This window comes from Athalia rosae, chromosome 5, assembly GCF_917208135.1.
Source record: "Athalia rosae chromosome 5, iyAthRosa1.1, whole genome shotgun sequence".
Lineage (NCBI taxonomy): Eukaryota > Metazoa > Arthropoda > Insecta > Hymenoptera > Athaliidae > Athalia > Athalia rosae.
Genome location: NC_064030.1, coordinates 10414066 through 10437154, shown reverse-complemented (window position 1 = coordinate 10437154; position 23089 = coordinate 10414066). Strand labels below are relative to the sequence as shown.

Here is a 23089-nt window from a genome sequence, read left to right as displayed (position 1 = left end):
ATTATGAAATTGGAATTAATTGCTGTAGATCAAATCTATACTTCAGAGTGAGATGCGTAACTGATCCATTGATTCATGATTCACTTATACGCTACAAAAATTATTCTTATTATTATTGGGTGCAATAATCCGTGAAAAGTTATAAACAAATCGCATAACATGTGAGCGTGTGCAGTGCCAGTGTTTATCTATAACATTTATATTAAAACGCTGTACAGTATGAGAATTCAAAAGCAATGCAAAGAATGAAAACAATAATGATGCAATTTTTCTGTTGCACGTTCGCCGCAACAAGGTGTTCTCTTTTCCCTGTATGTAATAAACTTGAAGAATGCCCCAGTTTAGAAGCACAGATGTATAAATTAAAGACGGAGAGAGGGGTAGACGATATTAAATATTAACTAATCATACGTGTTCTTGTATGAAAACAATTTCAAACAACTCGTGCAGAATATGTGAATACAAATGTAATAAAGAATGTTAAGAGATATGGAATGTAGGTATGTACCGTTGAGCAGTTTGATACGTAATTATTACGTCTTTCATCTCGCAAATTATAGAAATATATTTTACGAATATTATTGTTGGATGGGCACAGTCGATTCGACATCTACGTGGTGTTTAATTTAGTTATTTACAACTTTAAAGATGTAATAAATTTTACTCAATCATTTTGGTGTCACCTAAAAACTTTTATGATAAGCTGGATCGTTGTTTTTTCTTCAATTTTTTTTTTTTTCCTCTTTACTTTTCATTGAGAGGAAGAATAAATGTATGCGCGCGTGTATGTTCATATGGATACAAATAAGCCAGAGGCGACGCGAGGGATTTCTGATATAATTATTAATGTATAAAAACGTGACGTTTATTCGTTATATAATTATGGTATTGTGAAAATACCTCTCTGAATGAGTTGTGAGTTTTATAAGCTATCGACAATACAAGAGCATGATTATTTACGTACAATAATTACATACATACAATTATACCTGTATATATATGTTACAGGCTTATATGAAAGGGGAAGAGTGTACGTTTCAGAGTTCATTGGGAAGTAGCGTGTGGACGAATATTATGTATTACAGATGTATGTATGTATGCCGTGTATAATAGATTATAGTATTTCGATCAGTTTGTTTTTAAATTTCGGAGGAATGTGTGTATATTTGTGATTGAAAAAAAAGGTACAAATTCTTGGTCAATGTCGTCAGGATGTCGTCGACGATTAAATGACCTTTAACCCCAGCTGCCCCGGTTAGTGCGCGTATTTTGAATCTAATTCGAACGTTCACCAGATAATTACTTTTGACTATATAAATTATACTTCATCAATATACATGTATATGTATACGCTAACCGCCTCCGAGATGTACTCGTAGTTATTATTATACATATACTAACAATAAATATTATAACCAATGTTTTCTCTGAGTTTGATAAACACCGTATCTGGTATCTCAAATTACAGATATGATCTCTGGTAGGGGCAGAGAATTTTATACAAATATTCTATTACATAAAATTATAAAAATGTATATCAAGGCAGTTAGCTCAGCTGACCTCCTCCACATATCAGACAAGATTATCGCAAGAATTGTACGTACAGTGATCAGTCATTATGAGTGATCAATAGTTACCATGAGCGGATGTGAATAACAATTCTACATGGAAGTCGTCGAATTTATAGCGCGTGCAGAATTTTGCAATCGCTGTTCTGATCGCAACTACTTGTAGTGCCTATCCTAACAAAAGCTGCGGGTCACGAAAATGCAACAAATGGACGAAACCATAGAGACATATTGAGAATTTGTGATTCTTGAGATCCCAGTCAGTATTGATCTGACAATGAGAACGAAGGAAGCTTTCAGGAGCCACATACGACCCCTAAAAGCATACTTACTGCCCGGCTGTCTTCCGGCAAGGATTAGGCGTAGTAAATCGCCGGAGGATGAATGAAACCAAACATGAATTGGCCAGGTGACGGTGGAGGGGAAAATTTCGTCCAATCGTATGACCTCTATACCTCCCTGGTATGACAAATCCCGCGCCATATGGTTGCCGTGGCTAAGGTCTGAACTGCTGTCTGACACGTATGCGGTCTATTCACCGCAATCTTTGTAGTCGAATTTAAATGCTGTCCTTACTTGCTAAGATATTTTGCAGTGATATTTTTTAAGATATTCTAACGAGGTTGGTGTATAATTTTCATCAATATCGCCTGTATACTCTCAACGAGAACAAGGCAATCATTCGTACGTATGCCAATTCTCCAGATTGTCAAAATGAAATCAAACATAACCTATCAAATTGCTGACACCTTTGACTGTATCTGACACTTAACAGCATAGAATTAAGAATGATGAAATAAATCATAATCACATGAATACTTTAGTACTGCTCACTAGTAGTATTATGCGGTAGTTACTTCATGCCTCACAAGTTGGATTGTTTCTCTTTCGATTCGAATCTTAATACTTCCGAGAGCAAACCAACACTTAAGCATGTTCTCAACCTTTCAGGACAGAAAAAATGAGTAGCATAGCAGAACAGCCATGCTACACGCTGATAAATGTACCGATAGACTCGGAACCAATAAACGAGCTTCAGCTGAAACTCGATTTGGAGAAGGGTGACACAAAGACAAAAGTGGATGCACTAAAACGTACCATCCATATGATTTTGAGCGGTGAAAGATTACCCAGTCTCCTCATGACGATAATCAGATTCGTTTTACCCCTGCAAGACCACGCCCTTAAAAAATTGCTTCTCATTTTCTGGGAAATAGTACCAAAAACATCTCCTGATGGCAAACTTCTCCAAGAGATGATCTTAGTCTGTGATGCTTACAGAAAGGACTTACAGCATCCTAATGAATTTGTGAGGGGTTCTACACTGAGGTTTGAAACTTTGCTTACTCATTTTTGTATAAGGTACCAAATAGGACTCCCGATGATTGAATTTTTTCTGTGACAAATTTACAGATTCCTCTGCAAACTCAAAGAACCGGAACTACTAGAGCCGCTGATGCCCGCAATTATAGCATGCCTAGAACACCGACATTCATATGTTCGACGGAATGCAGTCTTGGCTATATTCACCATCTATCGGAACTTCGAATTTCTTATACCAGATGCTCCTGAATTAATTGCCAAATATTTGGAGGGAGAGCAAGATATGTCTTGCAGACGAAATGCATTCCTTATGTTACTACATGCGGATCAAAGCAGAGCTTTGGCTTACCTAGCTGCCTGCCTTGATCAGGTTCCAAGCTTTGGGGATATTCTTCAGTTGGTCATTGTCGAGCTAATTTACAAGGTTAACTCTATCGATATTCCACTTGTTCCTTGGGCCACTTTGTTCTGTTTTCAAATTTCGATTTTCTAAACCAGGTGTGCCATGCAAATCCATCAGAGAGGGCAAGATTTATTAGATGTATCTACAGTCTGCTGAATTCTCCAAGTGCTGCAGTTCGATACGAAGCTGCTGGTACTCTGGTGACTCTTTCTAGTGCTCCGACGGCTATAAGAGCTGCAGCTGCATGCTACGTCGAGCTGGTTGTTAAGGAAAGTGACAATAACGTGAAGTTGATTGTTCTCGATCGATTAATAGCTATGAAAGACAGTCCCGCTCATGAAAGAGTACTACAGGATTTGGTTATGGACGTTCTCAGAGTACTGGGTGAGTTCTCCTAAAATTTCATAATCTTCATTCATTTTACGAATTTTATTAATATGAGTTTTTTTATGCGTAGTGTCGCCGGCATTAGAAGTTAGAACGAAAACTCTGGCCCTGGCGATGGACTTGGTATCGAACAGAACTATTGAGGAAATGGTGCAGCTTCTGAAAAAAGAAGTCATACGAACTGCAGGTGGTGAACACGAAGATGCTGGAAGGTATCGGCGACTGCTGGTGCAAACTCTGCACGCCTGTTCCATCAAATTTCCGGACGTGGCTGCTACAGTTATCCCAGTTCTAACTGACTTCCTCTCTGAAAACAATGAGGCTGCAGCCACAGACGTCCTTATCTTCGTGCGCGAAGCCATTCAGCGATTTGAGTCTCTCAGGCCCTTGATTATAGAAAAACTACTCGAAGTAATAAGCAAATTGATGATTATCACCCTCTCAACGTACACCTCAAAACATCCTAATGCTATTGTTATTTTTCTCTCAGGTATTTCCTCAAATTCGATCAGTAAAAGTGCACCGAGCCGCACTCTGGATTCTCGGAGAATATGCAACATCTAAGGAAGATATCGAGGCAGTGATGAACCGTATCAGAGGTGCGTTGGGTGAACTTCCACTAGTTGAGGCAGAAACTAGAAGGGCAGCTGGTGATAAACCAGCTGAAGACGGAGCAGCAATTTCTCCGGCAGCTCCAGCTCAATTGGTCACTTCAGATGGCACATATGCCAGTCAAAGTGCTTTCAGTGCAACTTCCACTGGTAAGTTAGCATCTGAACCCAATTGCGATTCAATATTGTGTAATCTCATATTCTCTCAAGCTCAAAATACGAGTGGAACATTTTTTTTTGTTCAGGTAAAAAAGAGGAAAAACGCCCACCTTTGGTTCAATACATGATGGATGGAGATTTCTTCATCGGTGCTTCTCTCGCAACAACCCTGGCTAAGCTGATACTCCGCTACAAAAGTATTGAAAGCGATCATAAGAAGGGTAACAAAATGCAAGCCGAAGCTATGCTTGTTATGTCCAGTGTTTTACAGTTGGGTCGCTCTGGACTCCCCAAAAAGGCAATGACTCATGATGACGCTGAACGTCTTACCGTATGCTTGAGATCTTTAGCCAGCCCAACACCAATGATACAAAAAGTCTTCACAGAAGGCTGCAGAGATGCACTCAGCAGAATGTTTGCCGCCAAAGCTGAAGAGGACTCACAAACCCAAAAGGTATTTAAATCGGTGGTGGTAATATGATATAATTCCGTACTTTTTCACTATGTTCGGTTTTTCATCTAAGTTTTTGGAATTTCAGGCCAAGGAAAAACCAGGAAATGTTGTTCAAGTGGACGACGCGATCCAATTTCTACAACTGAGTCGTGGTTCGGATCTAACAGGAGGTGCGGGAGACGTCTTTGAGCAGAGTTTAAGCGTAGCAGTGGCTGGCAGACCAGGTAAGCGGATTGGAAAAATATGTAGGAACTCATGGTTATCATACTACGATGAAATTTTCATCAATAATCAATAATTTCAGGCGCTGCAGGAGATACACCAGCGCCAAGTGCTCTAAGCAAAGTAACACAACTCACAGGATTCTCGGATCCGGTCTATGCCGAAGCCTTGGTACATGTCAACCAGTATGATATCGTTCTAGACGTTCTCGTAGTCAACCAGACAGACGACACTCTACAAAATTGCACCTTGGAACTCGCGACAATGGGCGACCTCAAGCTCGTCGAAAGGCCACAGCCAATTGTCTTAGCCCCTAGAGATTTTGCGAGCATCAAGGCCAATGTCAAGGTTGCTTCAACAGAAAACGGCATTATATTTGGAAACATTGGTATAACATCTGCTTTTTTCAAATTATTCTTCAGTTTTGCAAGAGTTTTGCATCTCTTCGAGTTGATAATTATTGATACACGTTTATTATTTCAGTTTACGATGTGTCTGGTGCAGGATCGGATAGGAGCGTGGTAGTCCTGAATGATATACATATAGATATAATGGATTATATTGTACCAGCAACATGTACCGATAGCGAGTTCCGTTGTATGTGGTCAGAGTTCGAATGGGAGAACAAAGTCTCCGTTAACACAACGCTCTCAGATCTAAGAGAGTATCTTGCCCATTTGCTAAAGTCGACCAACATGCGTTGCCTCACGCCTGAAAAGGTATAATTTGATGGATGCATACAGAGCTCATATTTGTGCTCTGCTAATCAAGTACTAACTCTTCGAGATATAATAATAAGAATTTTGTTCCCAGGCTCTTTCTGGCCAGTGTGGATTCATGGCTGCGAATATGTATGCAAAATCGATATTCGGTGAGGATGCTCTGGCGAATCTGTCGATTGAAAAGCCGATGCACAAGCAAGATGCTCCAGTTGTTGGGCATATTCGGATCAGAGCCAAGAGCCAAGGAATGGCACTTTCTTTGGGTGACAAGATAAACTCTACCCAGAAGGGGCCTCAAAGTAAACTTGTTCAGGCTGCCTGAGAATTGTTCATTATTAATTATTCATCAGCTACTATTCATCAATAAATAGATTGTCACGTGGTTCGGCGCAGTCGCGAAGAGAAAAAGTGAAAAGGAACGCCTAAATATACAATAAATAAAAATGAAGAATCTATCAAAAGAGTGAGTAAGAACCGACGAATTTCATCCCTCTAGACTCGGCTAGACTCGCAACTTCTCGTGGGTGTCGATAACAATGGCGGTCTTGAACTGCGTTAGGTATTAAATATGAGTTTGTAGCGTTTGTAATAATTGTAATATTGATATACATAGGCATATATATACATACATTATACAACACTGAAAACAAAACCTTTTTCTTTGGAACTCTTGATTTATACATGTCGGATCCGTTAATTGTCAATGAAACCTACGTAGAAACCTACCAACATATTATGACATGCATTACTGACGATCAGCAATGTACGAGAAGTATAACAAAATAATAAAGGAGAGATTATGGTATTAAAAACAATCTGGCTATTGTTTTCGACCTATTTTCCTCTGAACTGGCGTAGAATTTTGGTTTCTCATTAGCACCGTCTGAATGAAGTCAGGGCTTGTGTGACGTTCCAAATTTTGGTCTGCAAGGAATCGATAATTTACTTGATCGTTACCATTAATTTTTACAACCACCCTCCACCCCTTCTGGGAGATCGGGAAGCCGGAAATCGCGGTGATCTTGGTGGTGGTTTCATTACCAATCGCCGTTTATCATCTTCAGCTTCTCGTCCCAAATCAGGAGTAACTGGTGTCACGGATACTTCCGGTATCCTTCTCGGATTGCTATCCGAAGAAGACGATGATGTTTGTTGCCGTAAAATAGCTGTCGAATTTGTTTTTTTTTTATCAACAGTTCGCAGTGGTGAAGACTTACTTGGCGCTACACGAGCAGGGCTCCTTTTCGCTTTCGTTAATTGCTTTTCCCGCTTCTCATCGACGTAGCCAACTGCTGCTGGTGGTTTTGGCTGCTCACAATCAGAGAAAAATTGAATTCCTTTTTAATTTTACGTACTCCGATTTTAATAATTGTTCGTCGACTCGCTTACATTTGGTTCTGGCGTCAGCGTATACGCATCTTTGTCATCTCGTTCGTCGATATCTTTTAAAACGTGGAGGATGCTGAATGCTGTAGTCTCTGGAAGATGAACCGGACTGACCGGGGGTAATGGGCTTTTAGCAGCGAGTCTTCGGGCATCTTGCATGGCTCGTTTCAGGCTTTTCTGACTCTGAAAAGACGCCTGACTGTTGCTTCTGCCGATCTGCGAACTCTGAACCGCGCGACCAACGACCTGAAATTCCGAGAATTCTGATGATTTCACGAAGCATTATTGATTATTCAATTGTAATTTACTTGGCCCCAGCGATGCCCGGCAGATTGCAAAACCGCAAGGCGAGCAACGCGTCGCCATCTCGCCGCGCTGTCCTCTCCTTCAGGTGGCTGTTGAAGAGCCAGTTCTTCGCGAGCTTCTTCCTCCGCCAGACCAGCCATCGGTCCCAACACCTGGAAATCCCTCATCAACTGTCTCTCCCAAATTCTCATTCTTCGTCCCGGAGTAGCTAATGACAGGGAGTAACAGATGCAACATTTTTAATTTTTGTTATTGTCATTTCGCAGCCATTGTCATTGCCAGGTAATCTGGTATTATACCTATACCGTGCGTAAGAAAAATAAAAAAATAGAACCAAAGCGGTTCTGATCGCATCAGGAAATTGGAGCCCGAGAAAAAATTACATCAAGTGTGAATTACCTAGAGCCCGGCGGTTCACGCTTATACCAACACTATACGGTGAGCTAAACGATCGAATCAAATTGAGGTAGATGGAATCAGTTCGGATTACAACAACCGCGGGTTTCTTATCGATTTGAATGCACGTTCACAGAGTTTCAGACATATCATCCGATTATACTTACTTCTATCCTTTGTATCTACCCCGGATATGTCCATGCCATTCCTTCCCAGGATATCAAGGAGTTCGCACCGCCAAGATGAAAGGTCAGATTTCAACTCGTGAACGTCTTCTTCGGTCACTGGTTCGTTTACCTGTTGGCAGTGATCTGCCACAACGTAACGCCAGACAAGGGCCGTCATTACGCTTCCGTATCTGTATGATTTAGTTGAATAATCAATAGCTGAATTATAATTAGTACATCACCATTTCAGCTTTCGAATTATTATTCACTACTCGCTTCTGACGGTCAATAATCACCTGTGCTCCTGAACGCGTCTTTTCACGCTGGACCGTTGGCTCGGATCCTTTTTACGAAGACCGCATAATCTGAGGAATATTTTTGGGGCGGGAATGAGATTGAAAGGTGGTGGTAACGTGCCCCCTTCCTCAAAATAACTCATCCATAACTTCGTCCTTGCGAATTTCCACTCGGTGTCGGAGTGTTCCTATGGAATCGGGTATTCAAAAAGTTTTTTTTGTCCGGGAGCCTTGACGATTGGAAATTTGTAGAACGTAATGGAATTTGCTTTACCACAATTAGTGTGTAACTGTTGCTCATCATGGCGATCAGCAGGTTCAACAAGACGATCACATTTATCACGGAATACGAGCCGAACATTAAGAGACCCCAAAAACGCGTATAAGACTTTATACCTGAGGAACACGGGGTTTCGAGTCGAATTATATTATGTATGTAGTTGTGCATTATTTTCAATCTTACCGGTCAGTTCGAAAGTGTCGATACCCACGCCCCCGAAACTGGCCCAAAAAAGGCTCTGGCAAGACTCAAAGAGAGTGCTAAATCTGTGCGGAATAAAATTCATGGATTTTTATGTTTGGTGAATGAGTATGATATAGAGCAGCAAGATCGTGGTACCTTCTCCACCGAAAACAAGCGTCACTTTCTACTTCCCAGTCCGGCGCGAGATCCGCAGGACCAAAACACTTGCGTCTTTCGAGTTCAGCGAAGTACCAAAGTAGCTGATTTAACCCGCAGGCGAATGCGAAAAGCACCAGGGTATAGATGAAGAAAAATTTGACGATGTCGATCACCATTTTACCGAGTGAAATCTGCCAAGAAATAAAATAATTAACGAAATAAAAACCCTACGGAAAATCGAAGACTTCATTTTTTAAATCATGTATACCTGAAGGGGTCCGAGATGTGGGTCGATGCTGAAGAGATGAACAAGTTTTAGAGCGCTGAAAACGTTCGCCGCGGAGAAAAGACCGTCGGCAATAAGCTGAGGGTCATAATCCGGCCAATTTTCACGCGGAATAGTCGCAGTAGCGGGATTTGCGCGAACCTCAGCAGTTTGCTGGACATATGCAGCAACCCTAAGGATCGCAGTAGCCACATACAGAGAGTTCCGCGTAAAATCGATGAAATTCCAAAGATCTCTTAAGTAGTTTCGAAGTCCGTCGATCCACACTTCTCTTGTTTCTTGTAAAACAAATCCTAAGACGTAAACTAAGACGATACACTCCAAGGGCGTTGGACCGACCCCTCGCTGCCGCAAAAGAGACTCCTCCAGGTCACGCCGGGCTTCTTCGCCACCGAGTAATCTGACCGCCTGTACTTCCGCCCGTTGCGAAACCAGGATAAGAACTCCTGAAGAAATAATCGGGGCAAATTTATTTTTCCACTCTTAGCTTTATTTTTCAAATATTTATCCGGTTTATACTTGCCGAGGAAAAATAGGTAGGATGCCGCGTGAACGAGAAATTTAACAAATGGATGTTTCATTTGCTTTCCAACGGCGGATTCTGGGGCAAATAAATAGACGAGACAATGTATCGGGAAAATAAGAGCAGTTCTAACGATGATCCAGATTCGTTTTGCGGTCGTCATTCGCCTGAATCCCGGTACACCCTCGTACCAAATAGAGGCGAGGAGCTGCTGCACGTGGGGATGTGCAACGAAACGTTTTTGTTTATATCGAATTGCTGTCTCGAGACGCGGAAGAGTTTTTGTCGTCGTAGGACCCGTGCTAGGATCCTCGTCCGGGTCGTGATTTAAAATGGTAGATAACTCCGCTGAACTTCTCGTCTGCTCCAGGAGCTCCACAGCGAAGCTGCAGAAGAGAATTGACGATGGATTTCAGATTAGAAAATCGCCCCTACCGTTTCACGTACTCACCGTTCGACCTGTTTCCTCAGCTTTGTGTATTCGGTTTGAACCTCGGGTTCTGCGATAGCAAGTTCTTGGAGTTCCCAGCTCAGTTGGAAAGCCGTCATTAAAGGGTCAGCGGAACTCAGAGCGATAAGACAAGGGCTTGCAAGTGCTCGATATTCGGCTATTCGAGTCGCCGATAATCTTAAGGGGTCGCCAGTTGCGGCTCTTATACAATCAGGGCAACCGCATCTGATGTCATGCGGCATAGGAAGAGTTGCACCTCTGTCCAAGAGAAGCTTTAAAATTTCGTAGTTGTCTCTCTGCGCTGCAAGAACGAGTGGAGTTGTTCCGGGTGGATGTTTGGCAATTACAGGATCGACCTTCTGCCAGCTGTGAATAACTTCGCCCTTGTCATCGCCAGCTTCTTCGGCGGCGCCTGATTTTTTTCCTGTCATTAAAGCTGGTGACGGCGATAAACCCGAAGAGGAGAGAGCTGCGGCTGCCTCTTCTCCACGTAGTAACTCTTCGTGCTCCAATAGGAGTTCCACAGCCTCAACGAACTCGTGATCGATAGCGTGAAGAAGTGCATCTCTAGTTTCTACCCCCATCACAACCAGTAACTCGACCATCTGAAGGTTTTCTGCTTCAATTGATAAAGCTAGAGCACCACGGCCCAAGCTGTCCACGCAGTTAACGTCCAGAGGTTTCGTTTGCTGTTGGAAAAATACAGATACAGTGGAGACACGTGATGAGATGCAGATGTAGGGAATTATATAAGGTTCGGTTAAGCGTTATTTATTCATTTCTTTTTCGTCATTTTTTCTCAATAGAATAGAAAACCTGCCGTACATTAGTGGAATGAAATATAATTCCCATTTACCCGTGAACGAGAGGGATTGTTGGCGGCTTGAAGTATCCTGCGTACGTTCGGGAGGTCACCCCGTTCGACCGCTAGAAGATATTTTTTTTCTTCGAGGAGTAAAGATCTGGGTAGGTTGGCGATATACTCGTCGGTTTCATCGGCGAATGTTTTTCCCGCTTCCACCTCTTTTGCGGCCTTCCCCATCGCGTCTCCTAGCGTAGCCATCGCGGGTGTCCCCCGAGGGCCAAAATATACCTCGTCGGAGCACTGAATCCCTTTATCGATCTATTGCGCCGATGATACTTCTAATAAACTCTTCAACATTCAACATTCGACAGTTGGAGGCAGGTAAAAATCCAGCGACAAAACGAGAGCGACCTGAGAGCTCGGCTGAACGAACCTCGCTTTATAGGGGTGCGCCGATTGAAATTTAATTAAGTAAGCTTAACCGAGACCCTGCAGTACGTCGTTTCCCCTCGTCTACGAAGTGACGGTCGCCACGCGGGGGTGCTAATTCGCTTATGTCTCTATATCTCGTTATCGCACAGGGCCGTGCATACTTATCACGCAGCCGACTGACCCACGCGTGATTTTCTTCTTTTTTTTTTTTGCCCACAGGTGCCCGGCAATTTGATTTTTTCGCGCTGGTTTCCGAATCTCGACAATAAGCGTCGCTTCTATTCCGGGGGCCGGTCTTCGGGATGGCCACGAAAGGTTGTCCGCGACTCGAATACAGTCGCTAGAAGAGAATTCGTGGAATAAAATTTAATCCCTCCGGACTCCTACGGGCGACTGGCTTTCTTCGTTCTTCCATTTATTCGTCCTGTGCTTTCCGAAATTGTCGCCGTATCAGCAGAGTCCATCTTTTCATCGTACACTTCCAATCGGTTGAAGAACGCGAATTCTTGTAATTGATTTTTTTCCGAACCCACGCGACGCGAGGGAGCCCTACGTAGTCATATCGTATGATTACTCTTCGCGAGTTCTTGAGTAATTTTCTCTCGATACAAAAGAGTGCAGGTCCCGCCAAGGCGCATATAACACCACGTAGTTATAGGAAGAAACTAACGTAATAAGGTAAAATCGGTTTCGCAACACCGACTAATTGCGAGAAGTACTATACCGAAAGTGAAAGACTTTCACATGACGAAAGCGCGACCGTGACGTTAAAACGTTCAAACGGATTCACGTGTGGCTCAAGAACAACAACCACAAAGCTAACAACAATCGTTTGTCACCTCTCAAGAATCTACCTAGCTAGCGAAACACTGCATTTACAACTCAATTAGAAAAACAAAGAATGAAGCACAAACATGAGCAAAATGTACGAAGCTCTGGAAACGTGAACTGGACTGGACTGCAGGTCAGGTTCATACGTCTGGATGCATGAACCGTTCATCATACTCATTGTTAAACGAAAGGGTTGTTAATTGTAAAGTGAAATATACAAATTCGAGCACACGAGACAGTTGACGTTATTATAACCCTACTGCGATTACTATACATAATCTTTTTTTGATAGCGCATCCTATAAGAGGATAAAATCTTCGACTCCGTGTCATAATGATGTTGAGGCACCTGTTACACATGCCGCAGGTGGCTCTCTACCTGATTTTGTGAGTAAATGGAAAATAGAGGGAGAGCATGAAAGTTGAGCCAGTCGGTAGCTGAATGGTTATGAGAAATTGGTCAAATCCTAACTGCGGATGAACCGAACATGTGTAAAAAAAGTAATAGAAAATAAACTATTGAAAATAATAAATAAATAAATAAAAATTGGAGAGTAAGCCGCGGCTGTGGAGGAATTTCGCGATGTCTGTAGGACTCGGATCGGGGCGAGCCGTTCAAAGGCAACTGGTAGAGGGTGAAACAGGGGTCGGTATCAGGCGAAAAGCGGGGAGTGTGTTTGCCAAACGACTTCGCCCCCGCGGCTATCTGGCCGGGCGTTGTTTGCTCAGTGCCTCTGTTCGGCGTGCGTCACGTGCTTTGACCACTTCCCCTTCTACCATATCTACCCCCCTTTTATTCCCTCAAAACCCCCTCAGACCCCGTGGTAGCCGTTCAACCTTTCGTTGACTAACCACCACTCTTTTGCTGTTCTTTTTCCGAACCCTTGTCGACGACGTGAGCGCGACCGATGGAAGCCAGCATATTTATTCTTATATGAAATTCGTATTACCCGCTTATGGTCCTGTTACGGCCTTAGAGAACGGAGTATAATATTCGACCGCTTACCATAGTAGAAAATAAAAAGGATGGGACGGGGTTATACGCTGCGCGGGTCGCGAGGGAAAAAAAATAGTCCGATGAGCGGTGAAAATTGTGGCGTAAAAGAAAGAGAAACGAGAAACGAGAAACAGAAAATAAAATTGACAGAAAAAAGCAAAGTAAGACTCGCGTCTTAGAGACGAAAAATCGCGACGTCCCGTGCAATTATTGACTCGGTGGTTGAAAAATTTTTAGAGCCAAGAGGTTCCCCTGGAAATAAACGGTGCGCGATGAAATATTGCAGAGGGATGACGAAGAGTTTTGAAACCGTGCGCTGTAAAGTTAAGCTATTAAGCCGGCGAAGCAGGTATTCGCACGCGAAGAGGGGATCGAGGAGAGCAGGGAAAAGACGTTTAACTACCTTTTTCCGCCGACGCGAGACTTCTTTTATATATAATATGCGAAATGTTCAGTCCTTGAGAAAAACAACTAAATGAGGAGAAAAAAAAAGTCCAACCCTCGACATTTTCTGCCCAATAGGCGCGGGACCGTGATAATTAGTGGATATATACTTATGTAAGAAGAGTGCAGAGAAGGCGATCCGACGATCCGAACACGATCCCGTCGATCATTTAACGCGCTTCTCAAGGGAGATAAAACTTGGAAAGAAATTGTGTTGACCTTCGATGTATACGTAAGTATACCGTAAGATATGGGCCCAGTGATTTACGTCGATTCCACCTCACCAGGGAATTTTCCTTCGCCGGATTAGTTTTTCCCGAAAGTTCCGCTCGGATAAAATTGGTCCCTCTATTGTGTCCGGTAGCATAACAAATTGTCGATTAATTCCGGGTTTCATGCGAATCGGGTCTTATATGCGTGGGTGAAAGTTACGAAAACGCGGCATTCCTGTGAGCCTCGGTCGCCGCATTAGTTGTGTTCGGTGATCCGTCGGCGTATTTTCCCATCCGAGCACCGAGTTGGTTCTGCGATCGCGTTTCACGCCTGCTCTTCGTCGCCTGCTCGATCTTCGACAAAAAATAAAATAAACCAAATAAGCGAATAGAATAAGATAAAAATCTTGTGCCAGCTACCGTTGATCCCGCGTGGTACTCGGCAAAAACAACTTCCGGTCCCCTTCTCAGTCGACGGCGTGCACGCCCGGCGTTATATCAAGACACGACAGGGTCTCCGACAGATCAGTTCTTCGCGGAGCGACGATTCTCTGCGAATCGATGATAATTTGACCCTGAAGCCGGACCTTGATTCGGTAGCGAATTGTCGGGATTCGATCATAATGGAGAAAATTAAACGCGTACAAATTTTCATCATACTTGCAGTTACATTTACACTTTTAATAGTTCCGGGAAGGTCCGCGAAGCGGGTCGTCAAACGGCTTCCAGTAAGATTCGAATACAATTTCGACGACCAGGTCGTCGCAGCTACAAAACACGGAGGTAAAGGTTCATACGGGTATAACATTTGAACAAAACCGTCGCCACGACGACAACAAGTGTCTCAACTCAGTCAGCGGAATATGAAACCGTTGAACATGATAATCGACTCTAATTTTTGAACTCATGTTCTCCAGGAGGTGGAAATAAACACCACGAAGAAGGTGGTGGGAAAAAACACGAAGAAGATCACCACGAATCGCATGGGGAGAAGGGCGACAAGGTACGAAGAAAAGTTTCATTATCATGACCTAGTTGCGACGTTGCAGCGGGGGTGGAGGCTGTATTTTCTGAAAGCGGAAGAACGTACGTCGACGCATCTTTCGCGCCTGGTGTAGTACGTGCGCGGTCGTGTAATAGGTATAGATTCGACAGGAGCTGTGACATTGGACAGCGTATATTGTGTGGATGGAGGTGAAATTCCTTTGGTAGAAACTTTCACCCCCTCCCTCGCTTTACTTGTCACTCGTGTCTTCTTTCTTGGTATTGTCGGATGAAGCCGGTGTAGACTAAAGCATGAGAAGACGAGGGGGCAGTTCGTCTTTATCTGCTTCGACAGGATGGAAAAACGCGTCCTTGTCCCCAGAGTAGGTACTTCGGGGCTGGAGGCATCGGGTATATCAGAGCCGTACTTAAATATATCTCGGATATTCCGTAGAACACGATAATGCCCCGAATGTATACCTGTGTCTACATACGTACTTGCACAAATACAAATTAGCTGGCGGGCGTGTGTGACGTTGCGGTGTCGACAGCGATGCGCGTTACACGTATACCGACGGAGGAGTAAAGGCGTTCGTCGATTTTGCTTTACCGCAGGGATACAAAGGCATCCACGAATTTGACAAGGGTGAAAAAGGCCACCACGACAAGGAGGGACACAAGCATCATTACGCCGAGAAGGGCGGGCATGAGAAAAAGAAACACGACGAGGCTGGACACTACGGAGAGCATCACCACGGGGAGAAAGGTGAGAAGGCGGCAAAGTTTGGAGAGGATGGCAAGCACCAAAAAGGTCACAGTACCAAAGGCGAGCACAACATCTTCAAAAAGGTAATGTAAAGGTTCAACACACGTGATTTATGCGTACGCAGCTCGAAGTACGAGGCGCAACAGGCGAGGAAGCAGATAGAACTAACAATAAGTCCCCTCGCGTCTCTTTATGCCCTAAGGATGAATATGAGAAAAAACAAGACTTCTATGACGAGTACCACGAAGGTGGGGATCACGAGAAACACGGAGGTCACCACCACGAGCACGAAGGGAAGAAGGGAGGACACCATAAAAAGGGACATCACGACTCGGGACACCTCGAGGTACGACCAACATCGATTTCACGCGAAAATTCCTCGAAATCTCAAGGACAGAATGTACCAAGAATAATCACATTCGTTTCTTCGTCTTTTCAATTTTCAGGATCACCATGGGAAAAAGAAAAAACACGAGGAGGGTCATCATCACGACAAGCATAAGGGGTACAAGGAAGCGGAGGGTCACAAATCCAGTCATCATCACGATTCCAAATACGGGAAGAAGGGCGGTCACGAGGACGGTAAAAAGTGGGCCCACAAGAAAGGACGTCGATGAAAAGTCGCTCGCCACGTGCAGGACATCTGGTCAATGCCCCGGTACACGAAGGAACTTGGACCCAGGCGTCAACGGGGTCTTCGTCGAGCTACGCTAAAGCCATGCGAAAAACGTCCCTCTGTTCCACATTTCCCGGTACTATCAACAGGCTCGATCTGCTCGGGTGCAATGCATGCCAAATATTGTAGCCAAGTTTTCCTTTTAGTAATTATACACTATACAGATCTTTTTATACGATATATACATATATACACGTACTTCTAAGACCTTGTCAAAATTCGTGTGTGGTTCTTAATCCATTCTCACCATGATCCCTATCAGATCGTTCAATGAATTTTTGAGTAAATTTCAAAAAAAAAAACAAAAACTATCCGTTAGGCAAAGATTTACGTTGATTATTCCGACGCAAGGAGTCCGTCACGGTTGGACGAAGAATCCAACAAGTTTACAGGGCGCTGGACCGGAAACATATCGACAAATCACCGCTATTGCGGTAATCAGTTGTTCGAGCCGAAAGTAAACTCGCGCAATAATATGTCCGATAGAAGCTGGTCTGACTGCGGTCATTTCTCGGATAGTTACTCAGTTTTCTTCTTTTTTCTTCGGACAAAATACGTGGCACATTTTTCAAACCACAGCAATGAATTTCCCCTGTATTTTTAGCTCCTTCCATTCCTCCCTGTAAACCCCACCGCGTATCGGCTTAGAATGATGCATCGGAAGACTCCGCCGTTTACAGCCACCCGGTATAATACGTCGTCCCGAGGGATACGAAGGATCAAGGAAAACAGTTGTAAAATGAACAACGAATGCGCGGGGATACCGCCAACTCCGTATTCAACTCGCGCCGAAATAATTCACTGACCTAAAGAACGCCGAAATCCTACCTGCTTTTCCTTACCCGAAGTCACGCCGAGCCAACCGAAGCGAATAATTGCACCAATCCATTAAGACAGTCATATACTTTGTACAATTATCTATACCGAAACTAATACGAGCACTGCACGTACACGACTCTCAAGCCCCGCATGTGCCTCGTGACAATATATATGCATACCGGGTGATTCGTTTAATTAAACATTTGTTAACCGGTGATTTGAGAGCTAGGGTGTTTGTTCAGCTGATTCGAATAGATAGGTGAATCTCGTGTGGCATTATGTATAGCGAGGTGAATGTTTTACTGCAGTAATAATCTAAAATCTGACCGCGAGATGAGTGGGTGAGAGAACGAAAAAGAAAAAAACCCACAAAATTTCGTATATTCTTTTTAGAGACACGTGAATATGCTCGTTACAGCGACGGAGAACATACCCGCGCTCGGAAGTCGCTCGACCCAAAATTGTCGGAGATGAAATTCTTGCGATGTAGAAAATTTGCGATAACTGTATAGGACGACTTCATCTCACGGTGATATGACGCGTGGCGTAGGTATTTTTTCGGTGGTTTAATTTTCTTACGATTGTCCCGTAAATCTCGGAAGGCGACTCTCGTCTGGGCACATATACGCCCGGAGATTTGTCTGGAACGATAGGACGTTAAGTTTAGGGGGACGCCGCCCGCAAGTCGCGCATTATTATGAAATATTATAATCAATGAAATTACTGGCTGTGACGAACGGCGACGAATTGATGTTATAATACCAAGAATGCAGGTACAAAGATACGGTGAGTTTGGCAAGAGTCTGAGATATTGACTTATTCAAATTGCGCAAATGGACGTGCTATACCCGGTAATTGCAAACATTGTATAACTAGAGTTACGTTGAATGATTCGGTACTTCATTACATTTTCGAATTAATAATGTCCGAATAACTTATGCATGATAAATGCTTCAATCTACGATTCATGAGCCCGATAAAAATCCTACGAGCACGTGAGTAGGCGTATCCGGAAATACATGGGATTCCCAGGAATTTCATGCATCCTCCTCTTTAAGTAGCTTCTACCCCCACAAAAATCGATCCTTATTCTTGTGGAACGGTATGACGCCAACTGTTGTTAGTTTATATTGAACAACACCAGACGCGGTGGTATGGGTTCATTCAGAGAAAGGAGGAAACGAATGCGGGTGGGGCTGAGGATCAAGCGGCACCGTGATGGTGATAATTAATCAGTGGAAAATTGTCTTATCATTCCCGTATTCTAGGTAGAACTTGCAGAAGGAGGCGGGACTATAACTGGGTGCGACTAGAGGCCAGAGAGATCAGTCGACGGTGCCCGCACTTACCCCGAGGACTAAAAATTCTATCATGAAGATGAGGACGTTGCCGGCGCAGTGCGCGCTCTTCGGCATCCTCCTCATGAGTTGTTCGGTAAGACTTTACCTCATTCAGATACTGCGAATCGGATCGGCATTCTGTTATATTTTCACGTTGTACTTTCCTACGTTTTTTCTTCACACTTTCTCGCAGATCGGAATGGAATGCGCCTCCTACGATGTCAGAAGGATACGTCTTCGAGAGTTGAATGACCAAACGGTAGCGGAATCGCGAAGGCGATCGGTGTTAACCACGTCTCAGCCTATCGAGAGTTTAGATTCCGCTGAAAATCCAGAAGTCCTTGCAGCTGCCGCTTACGAACCTCAGCGGATGTCCGCTAGTGTAAAAATACAAAATACGGTAGCTTCCTCGCCCGAATCAACCGATCGCCAATTTTCCATACCAAGTGTAAAATCGATTGGAAGCACACCCAGGCCAGTATCTAGAAGATCGAGGTCCAGAAATCCAAGCAATCCTCAGCCCTTCTCTTACGTCGCAGCAGCCAATACTCCCTTAGGAGCTGATCCTGCTGGACAATTTGTAGAAACACCGTCAACCATATCCGAGAAATACTCGCCCGAAGTTGTAACGAAAGAATATCGTCGTCGAGTGCCTCCGAAGAATCATCCCCGACTGTTTGATGCAAACGATCACTTTGCCGAGACAAGACCGAGTCTGCTGACTGCCGACACGATACTTGCACCGACTGAAAAATACGTGGAATTATCAACCGATGTCCCATCATCACGGATCAAAGAAGCGATAACAGAAAATAGCCCTGAAATATTTTCCAAGTACGGTGATTTTGGACGAAACATTGAACATATACGTTTACCTTTTACACGAGTAACTTCTGAAATTGTTGCCGAGGATGATGTAACGACCGCACCATTTGTTAACCGAGGAAATGTTCAGTATAAGGAAGACGTGACTGAGGAAACAAAAATTGAGCCTGACTTATTATTACTAGATGATGAAAAGAGAGCTGACAGATTCAGCTGGAAAGGGGGATCCGATGATGAGAGTGGCGAAGTTAATGGGCATTACGAAAATGGGGAAGCCAATGGAGTAGAAGAGCCAGTGGAACCAGCTCATTTTGAGTATGCTGGTTTCCGCGGTGATGATGAAGAGTTAACTGCAACTCAAGCTGTGGATTATAAGGTTCACGAAAATGCTCATGAACATGGAGCAGGTGGAAGTGGCGGAGGAGGTCATAGCGGAAGCGGACATGGAGGTGGTGGCAGTGGAGGTCACGGTGGAAGCGGATATGGAGGTGGTAGCAGTAGAGGTCATGGAGGAAGCGGACATGGGGGTGGTGGCAGTGGACATGGGGGTGGTGGCAGTGGAGGACATGGAGGGAGCGGACATGGAGGTGGTGGCAGTGGAGGTCATGGAGGTGGTGGCAGTGGAGGTCATGGAGGTGGTGGCAGTGGAGGTCATGGAGGAAGCGGACATGGGGGTGGTGGCAGTGGAGGACATGGAGGAAGCGGACATGGGGGTGGTGGCAGTGGAGGACATGGAGAAAGCGGACATGGGGGTGGTGGCAGTGGAGGACATGGAGGTGGTGGCAGTGGAGGTCATGGAGGAAGCGGACATGGGGGTGGTGGCAGTGGAGGTCATGGAGGAAGCGGACATGGGGGTGGTGGCAGTGGAGGACATGGAGGAAGCGGACATGGGGGTGGTGGCAGTGGAGGACATGGAGGAAGCGGACATGGGGGTGGTGGCAGTGGAGGACATGGGGGTGGTGGCGGTGGAGGTCATGGAGGAAGCGGACATGGGGGTGGTGGCAGTGGAGGTCATGGAGGAAGCGGACATGGGGGTGGTGGCAGTGGAGGACATGGGGGTGGTGGCAGTGGAGGTCATGGAGGAAGCGGACATGGGGGTGGTGGCAGTGGAGGACATGGGGGTGGTGGCGGTGGAGGTCATGGAGGAAGCGGACATGGGGGTGGTGGCAGTGGAGGTCATGGAGGAAGCGGACATGGGGGTGGTGGCAGTGGAGGACATGGGGGTGGTGGCGGTGGAGGTCATGGAGGAAGCGGACATGGGGGTGGTGGCAGTGGAGGTCATGGAGGAAGCGGACATGGGGGTGGTGGCAGTGGAGGACATGGGGGTGGTGGCAGTGGAGGTCATGGAGGAAGCGGACATGGGGGTGGTGGCAGTGGACATGGGGGTGGTGGCAGTGGAGGTCATGGAGGGAGCGGACATGGGGGTGGTGGCAGTGGAGGTCATGGAGGAAGCGGACATGGGGGTGGTGGCAGTGGAGGACATGGAGGAAGCGGACATGGGGGTGGTGGCAGTGGAGGACATGGGGGTGGTGGCAGTGGACATGGGGGTGGTGGCAGTGGAGGTCATGGAGGGAGCGGACATGGGGGTGGTGGCAGTGGAGGTCATGGTGGAGGTGGTAGCAATGCCGGTGAAGGTGATCATAAATTCGAGCATGGAAATGGTGAGGAACACGAAGAAGATCATCACGAGTCCCATGGTGAAAAGGGAGATAAGGTAATCCCTTCGCATCCGCTAATAACATATGATATATTTTTTTATCATACCACTATAAATTTTGCAAAACTTTATCATTATTACATCCTATCTAATTTACGAATCTTTCGTAGGGCTACAAAGGATGGCATGAATACGACAAGGGCGAAAAAGGTCACCATGACAAGGAGAATCACAGTAAGCATTATGACGAAAAAAAGGGTGAGGAAAAGAAGCACGAAGCCGAAGGTGGTTACCACGGAGAACATCATCACGCTGAAAAGGGAACGAAAGAAGCGAACTTTGGCGAAAAGGGGGAACACAAAAAGGGGCACAACACCAAGGGACAACATTTCGTTCACAAAAAGGTATAGATACGAAAGCAATTTCGATTATCCCTACCCACACATATTATTAAACGATTACAATGAAGACCGCTGATAACTTGATGGAAGTCACTGATCGCATTTCGAGTCTAGGGACGACACCCAAATACGAACCGAACGTAGACATTTTTTTCACATCATCCTAACGCCTCTCTGTTCGATATAATCTACTTTTCTTGAGCAAAAAAGTATTCATTGTCGTACCTGGCCACGGAGTTCGCTAATTTGCTAATATTTTGTTCGCCCATAATATTTTCTTCATGACCCACCCACCTTTTCTTGAAAACAGCAAGTTGAACAAATCGTTCCTACTCCGACTAACTTACATCTTTCAGGACGAGTACGAAAAAAAGACAGAATTTTTCGATGAATTCCACGAGGACGGTGGGAACGAGAAGGGGGGAGAATATCACCACGAACACGAGTCAAAGAAGGGAGGACACGAGAAAGTGGGACACCACGATGAAGCCGAGCACGAGGAAAAGCATGGAAAGGAAAAGAAATACGAAGAAGGACATCACCACGACGAACAGAAGGGACATAAAGCGGCCGAGGGACACGGAGAACACCACGATCACCACCAGAAATATGGGAAGAAAGCAGATCACGCGGAAGGGAAGAAGTGGGCATTCAAAAAAGGAGACGACGGTGGATCCGCCGGAGGATCCGCCGGAGGAGGAGGCGGTCATCGCTGAAAGATCCGCCAAAATTTCTACAGCAACTTATAATCCGAAGAAAAATTTACTCTAAGGAAAATTCGCAAGCAGTGATCCAAATTCGGATTGTATAAAAACAAAAAAAAAAAAAAAAGAAAAGATTCAATCATTCGACATTGGGGTTCTCTACCATAACTTATTACCGTTTTCAGACTTCAGGCCAATACGCTTTCAGCGACGATACATCTATCACCCCTCACATACTATATTCCATTGTATCATACACGCGGTGATGTGATCCCCGAAAGAAGTAGTTATTGTCTTCTTATACCAACGTGACGTTGAAATATAGCACATGAAATTGTTAATCCTGATTGTCTTCGAAGCTTTCCCAATACTTGGAATCCTTATCCTTCGCTCTTTTAGTACGAAAAAAAAATATATAAACGGAGTCAGCACGTGCCGAAGAAAACGAACCGTACGGGCATAACGGCTTATAAAATTCCTATTATTAATTCCACGTTGCCTGCGTGATTATCTTCCGGGAACTGTACGCAATTTATGAAGCATTTTTAATAGAGACGGTTGTTATCCGGTTTACTCGTTTCAACCCCTTTGTATGCACTCCCCTGTATATGTATACACCGCCGGCAAGTGACACCTGTGCCGAGCAGCCTGTACGTACTGCCATAAATCGCTACGTGTGATTTACACGCGTGTTGATAATAAATGTGAATATCATCCGACATCGTCATCACCGCGACTCATAGACTCGTTCACGCGAGGCACCGCTAAGCGGGGCTTGAGCGTCGTGGGAATTTTGACGTCCGGCATCCCGATGGTCACGTACTCATGAAATGGCACCACAGTCGCTCATTATTTTACCCTCGACACCCCGCAAGCGGCAAGGTGCGTAACGTTCTCCAGATTAACGTACGTACA

The 23089-nt window shown here is 44.7% G+C and overlaps 4 protein-coding genes across 6 annotated transcripts; 3 read left to right on the top strand and 1 right to left on the bottom strand.

The window, feature by feature from the left end:
• The first annotated feature begins 1941 nt into the window (after positions 1 to 1941).
• Positions 1942 to 6661, top strand: LOC105685739 (coatomer subunit beta). Its single transcript, XM_012400101.3, has 11 exons — positions 1942 to 2252; positions 2520 to 2897; positions 2982 to 3315; positions 3390 to 3678; positions 3752 to 4092; positions 4172 to 4442; positions 4538 to 4905; positions 4991 to 5129; positions 5210 to 5515; positions 5611 to 5846; positions 5941 to 6661. The coding sequence occupies exons 2-11, from the start codon at positions 2530 to 2532 to the stop codon at positions 6169 to 6171; spliced, it is 2883 nt and encodes a 960-aa protein (XP_012255524.2). The 5' UTR covers positions 1942 to 2252; positions 2520 to 2529; the 3' UTR covers positions 6172 to 6661.
• Positions 6423 to 11493, bottom strand: LOC105685723 (transient-receptor-potential-like protein). Of its 3 annotated transcripts, XM_012400090.3 has the most exons (13): positions 11139 to 11493; positions 10283 to 10971; positions 9832 to 10217; positions 9291 to 9754; positions 9020 to 9213; positions 8864 to 8946; positions 8675 to 8796; positions 8401 to 8588; positions 8105 to 8295; positions 7544 to 7749; positions 7239 to 7481; positions 7067 to 7157; positions 6423 to 6975 (listed from the first exon to the last, which is right to left on the bottom strand). In XM_012400090.3, the coding sequence occupies exons 1-13, from the start codon at positions 11343 to 11345 to the stop codon at positions 6944 to 6946; spliced, it is 3096 nt and encodes a 1031-aa protein (XP_012255513.2). In that variant the 5' UTR covers positions 11346 to 11493; the 3' UTR covers positions 6423 to 6943. The 3 variants fall into 3 exon arrangements, with proteins under 3 accessions (XP_012255513.2, XP_012255504.2, XP_048510970.1); XM_012400081.2 differs by having other exon boundaries at positions 6423 to 7157; XM_048655013.1 differs by lacking the exons at positions 6423 to 6975; positions 7067 to 7157 and having other exon boundaries at positions 7239 to 7498.
• A 169-nt stretch (positions 11494 to 11662) lies between these two features.
• Positions 11663 to 18173, top strand: LOC105685399 (histidine-rich glycoprotein-like). The gene is made up of 5 exons (XM_020852238.2): positions 11663 to 14785; positions 14920 to 15005; positions 15602 to 15835; positions 15955 to 16098; positions 16199 to 18173. Exons 1-5 carry the CDS (start codon positions 14626 to 14628, stop codon positions 16367 to 16369), a joined length of 795 nt encoding a protein of 264 aa, XP_020707897.2. The 5' UTR covers positions 11663 to 14625; the 3' UTR covers positions 16370 to 18173.
• A 193-nt stretch (positions 18174 to 18366) lies between these two features.
• LOC125500977 (uncharacterized PE-PGRS family protein PE_PGRS54-like) lies at positions 18367 to 22515 on the top strand. The gene is made up of 4 exons (XM_048655378.1): positions 18367 to 18681; positions 18781 to 21126; positions 21240 to 21473; positions 21827 to 22515. The coding sequence occupies exons 1-4, from the start codon at positions 18619 to 18621 to the stop codon at positions 22184 to 22186; spliced, it is 3003 nt and encodes a 1000-aa protein (XP_048511335.1). The 5' UTR covers positions 18367 to 18618; the 3' UTR covers positions 22187 to 22515.
• The last annotated feature ends 574 nt before the right edge of the window (positions 22516 to 23089 follow it).

Coding starts and splice junctions, on each gene's coding strand:
- LOC105685739 (XM_012400101.3), top strand. CDS start 2,530: ATGAGTAGCATAGCAGAACAGCCATGCTACACGCTGATAAATGTACCG. Junction 2,898..2,981: donor GTGAGGGGTTCTACACTGAG/GTTTGAAACTTT, acceptor ACAAATTTACAG/ATTCCTCTGCAAACTCAAAG. Junction 3,679..3,751: donor GGACGTTCTCAGAGTACTGG/GTGAGTTCTCCT, acceptor TTTTATGCGTAG/TGTCGCCGGCATTAGAAGTT.
- LOC105685723 (XM_012400081.2), bottom strand. CDS start 11,345: ATGGCTACGCTAGGAGACGCGATGGGGAAGGCCGCAAAAGAGGTGGAA. Junction 8,589..8,674: donor ACAGTTACACACTAATTGTG/GTAAAGCAAATT, acceptor CCGATTCCATAG/GAACACTCCGACACCGAGTG. Junction 7,750..8,104: donor GGTAGATACAAAGGATAGAA/GTAAGTATAATC, acceptor CCCTGTCATTAG/CTACTCCGGGACGAAGAATG.
- LOC105685399 (XM_020852238.2), top strand. CDS start 14,626: ATGGAGAAAATTAAACGCGTACAAATTTTCATCATACTTGCAGTTACA. Junction 14,786..14,919: donor CGCAGCTACAAAACACGGAG/GTAAAGGTTCAT, acceptor CATGTTCTCCAG/GAGGTGGAAATAAACACCAC. Junction 15,006..15,601: donor ATGGGGAGAAGGGCGACAAG/GTACGAAGAAAA, acceptor GCTTTACCGCAG/GGATACAAAGGCATCCACGA.
- LOC125500977 (XM_048655378.1), top strand. CDS start 18,619: ATGAAGATGAGGACGTTGCCGGCGCAGTGCGCGCTCTTCGGCATCCTC. Junction 21,127..21,239: donor ATGGTGAAAAGGGAGATAAG/GTAATCCCTTCG, acceptor AATCTTTCGTAG/GGCTACAAAGGATGGCATGA. Junction 21,474..21,826: donor AACATTTCGTTCACAAAAAG/GTATAGATACGA, acceptor TACATCTTTCAG/GACGAGTACGAAAAAAAGAC.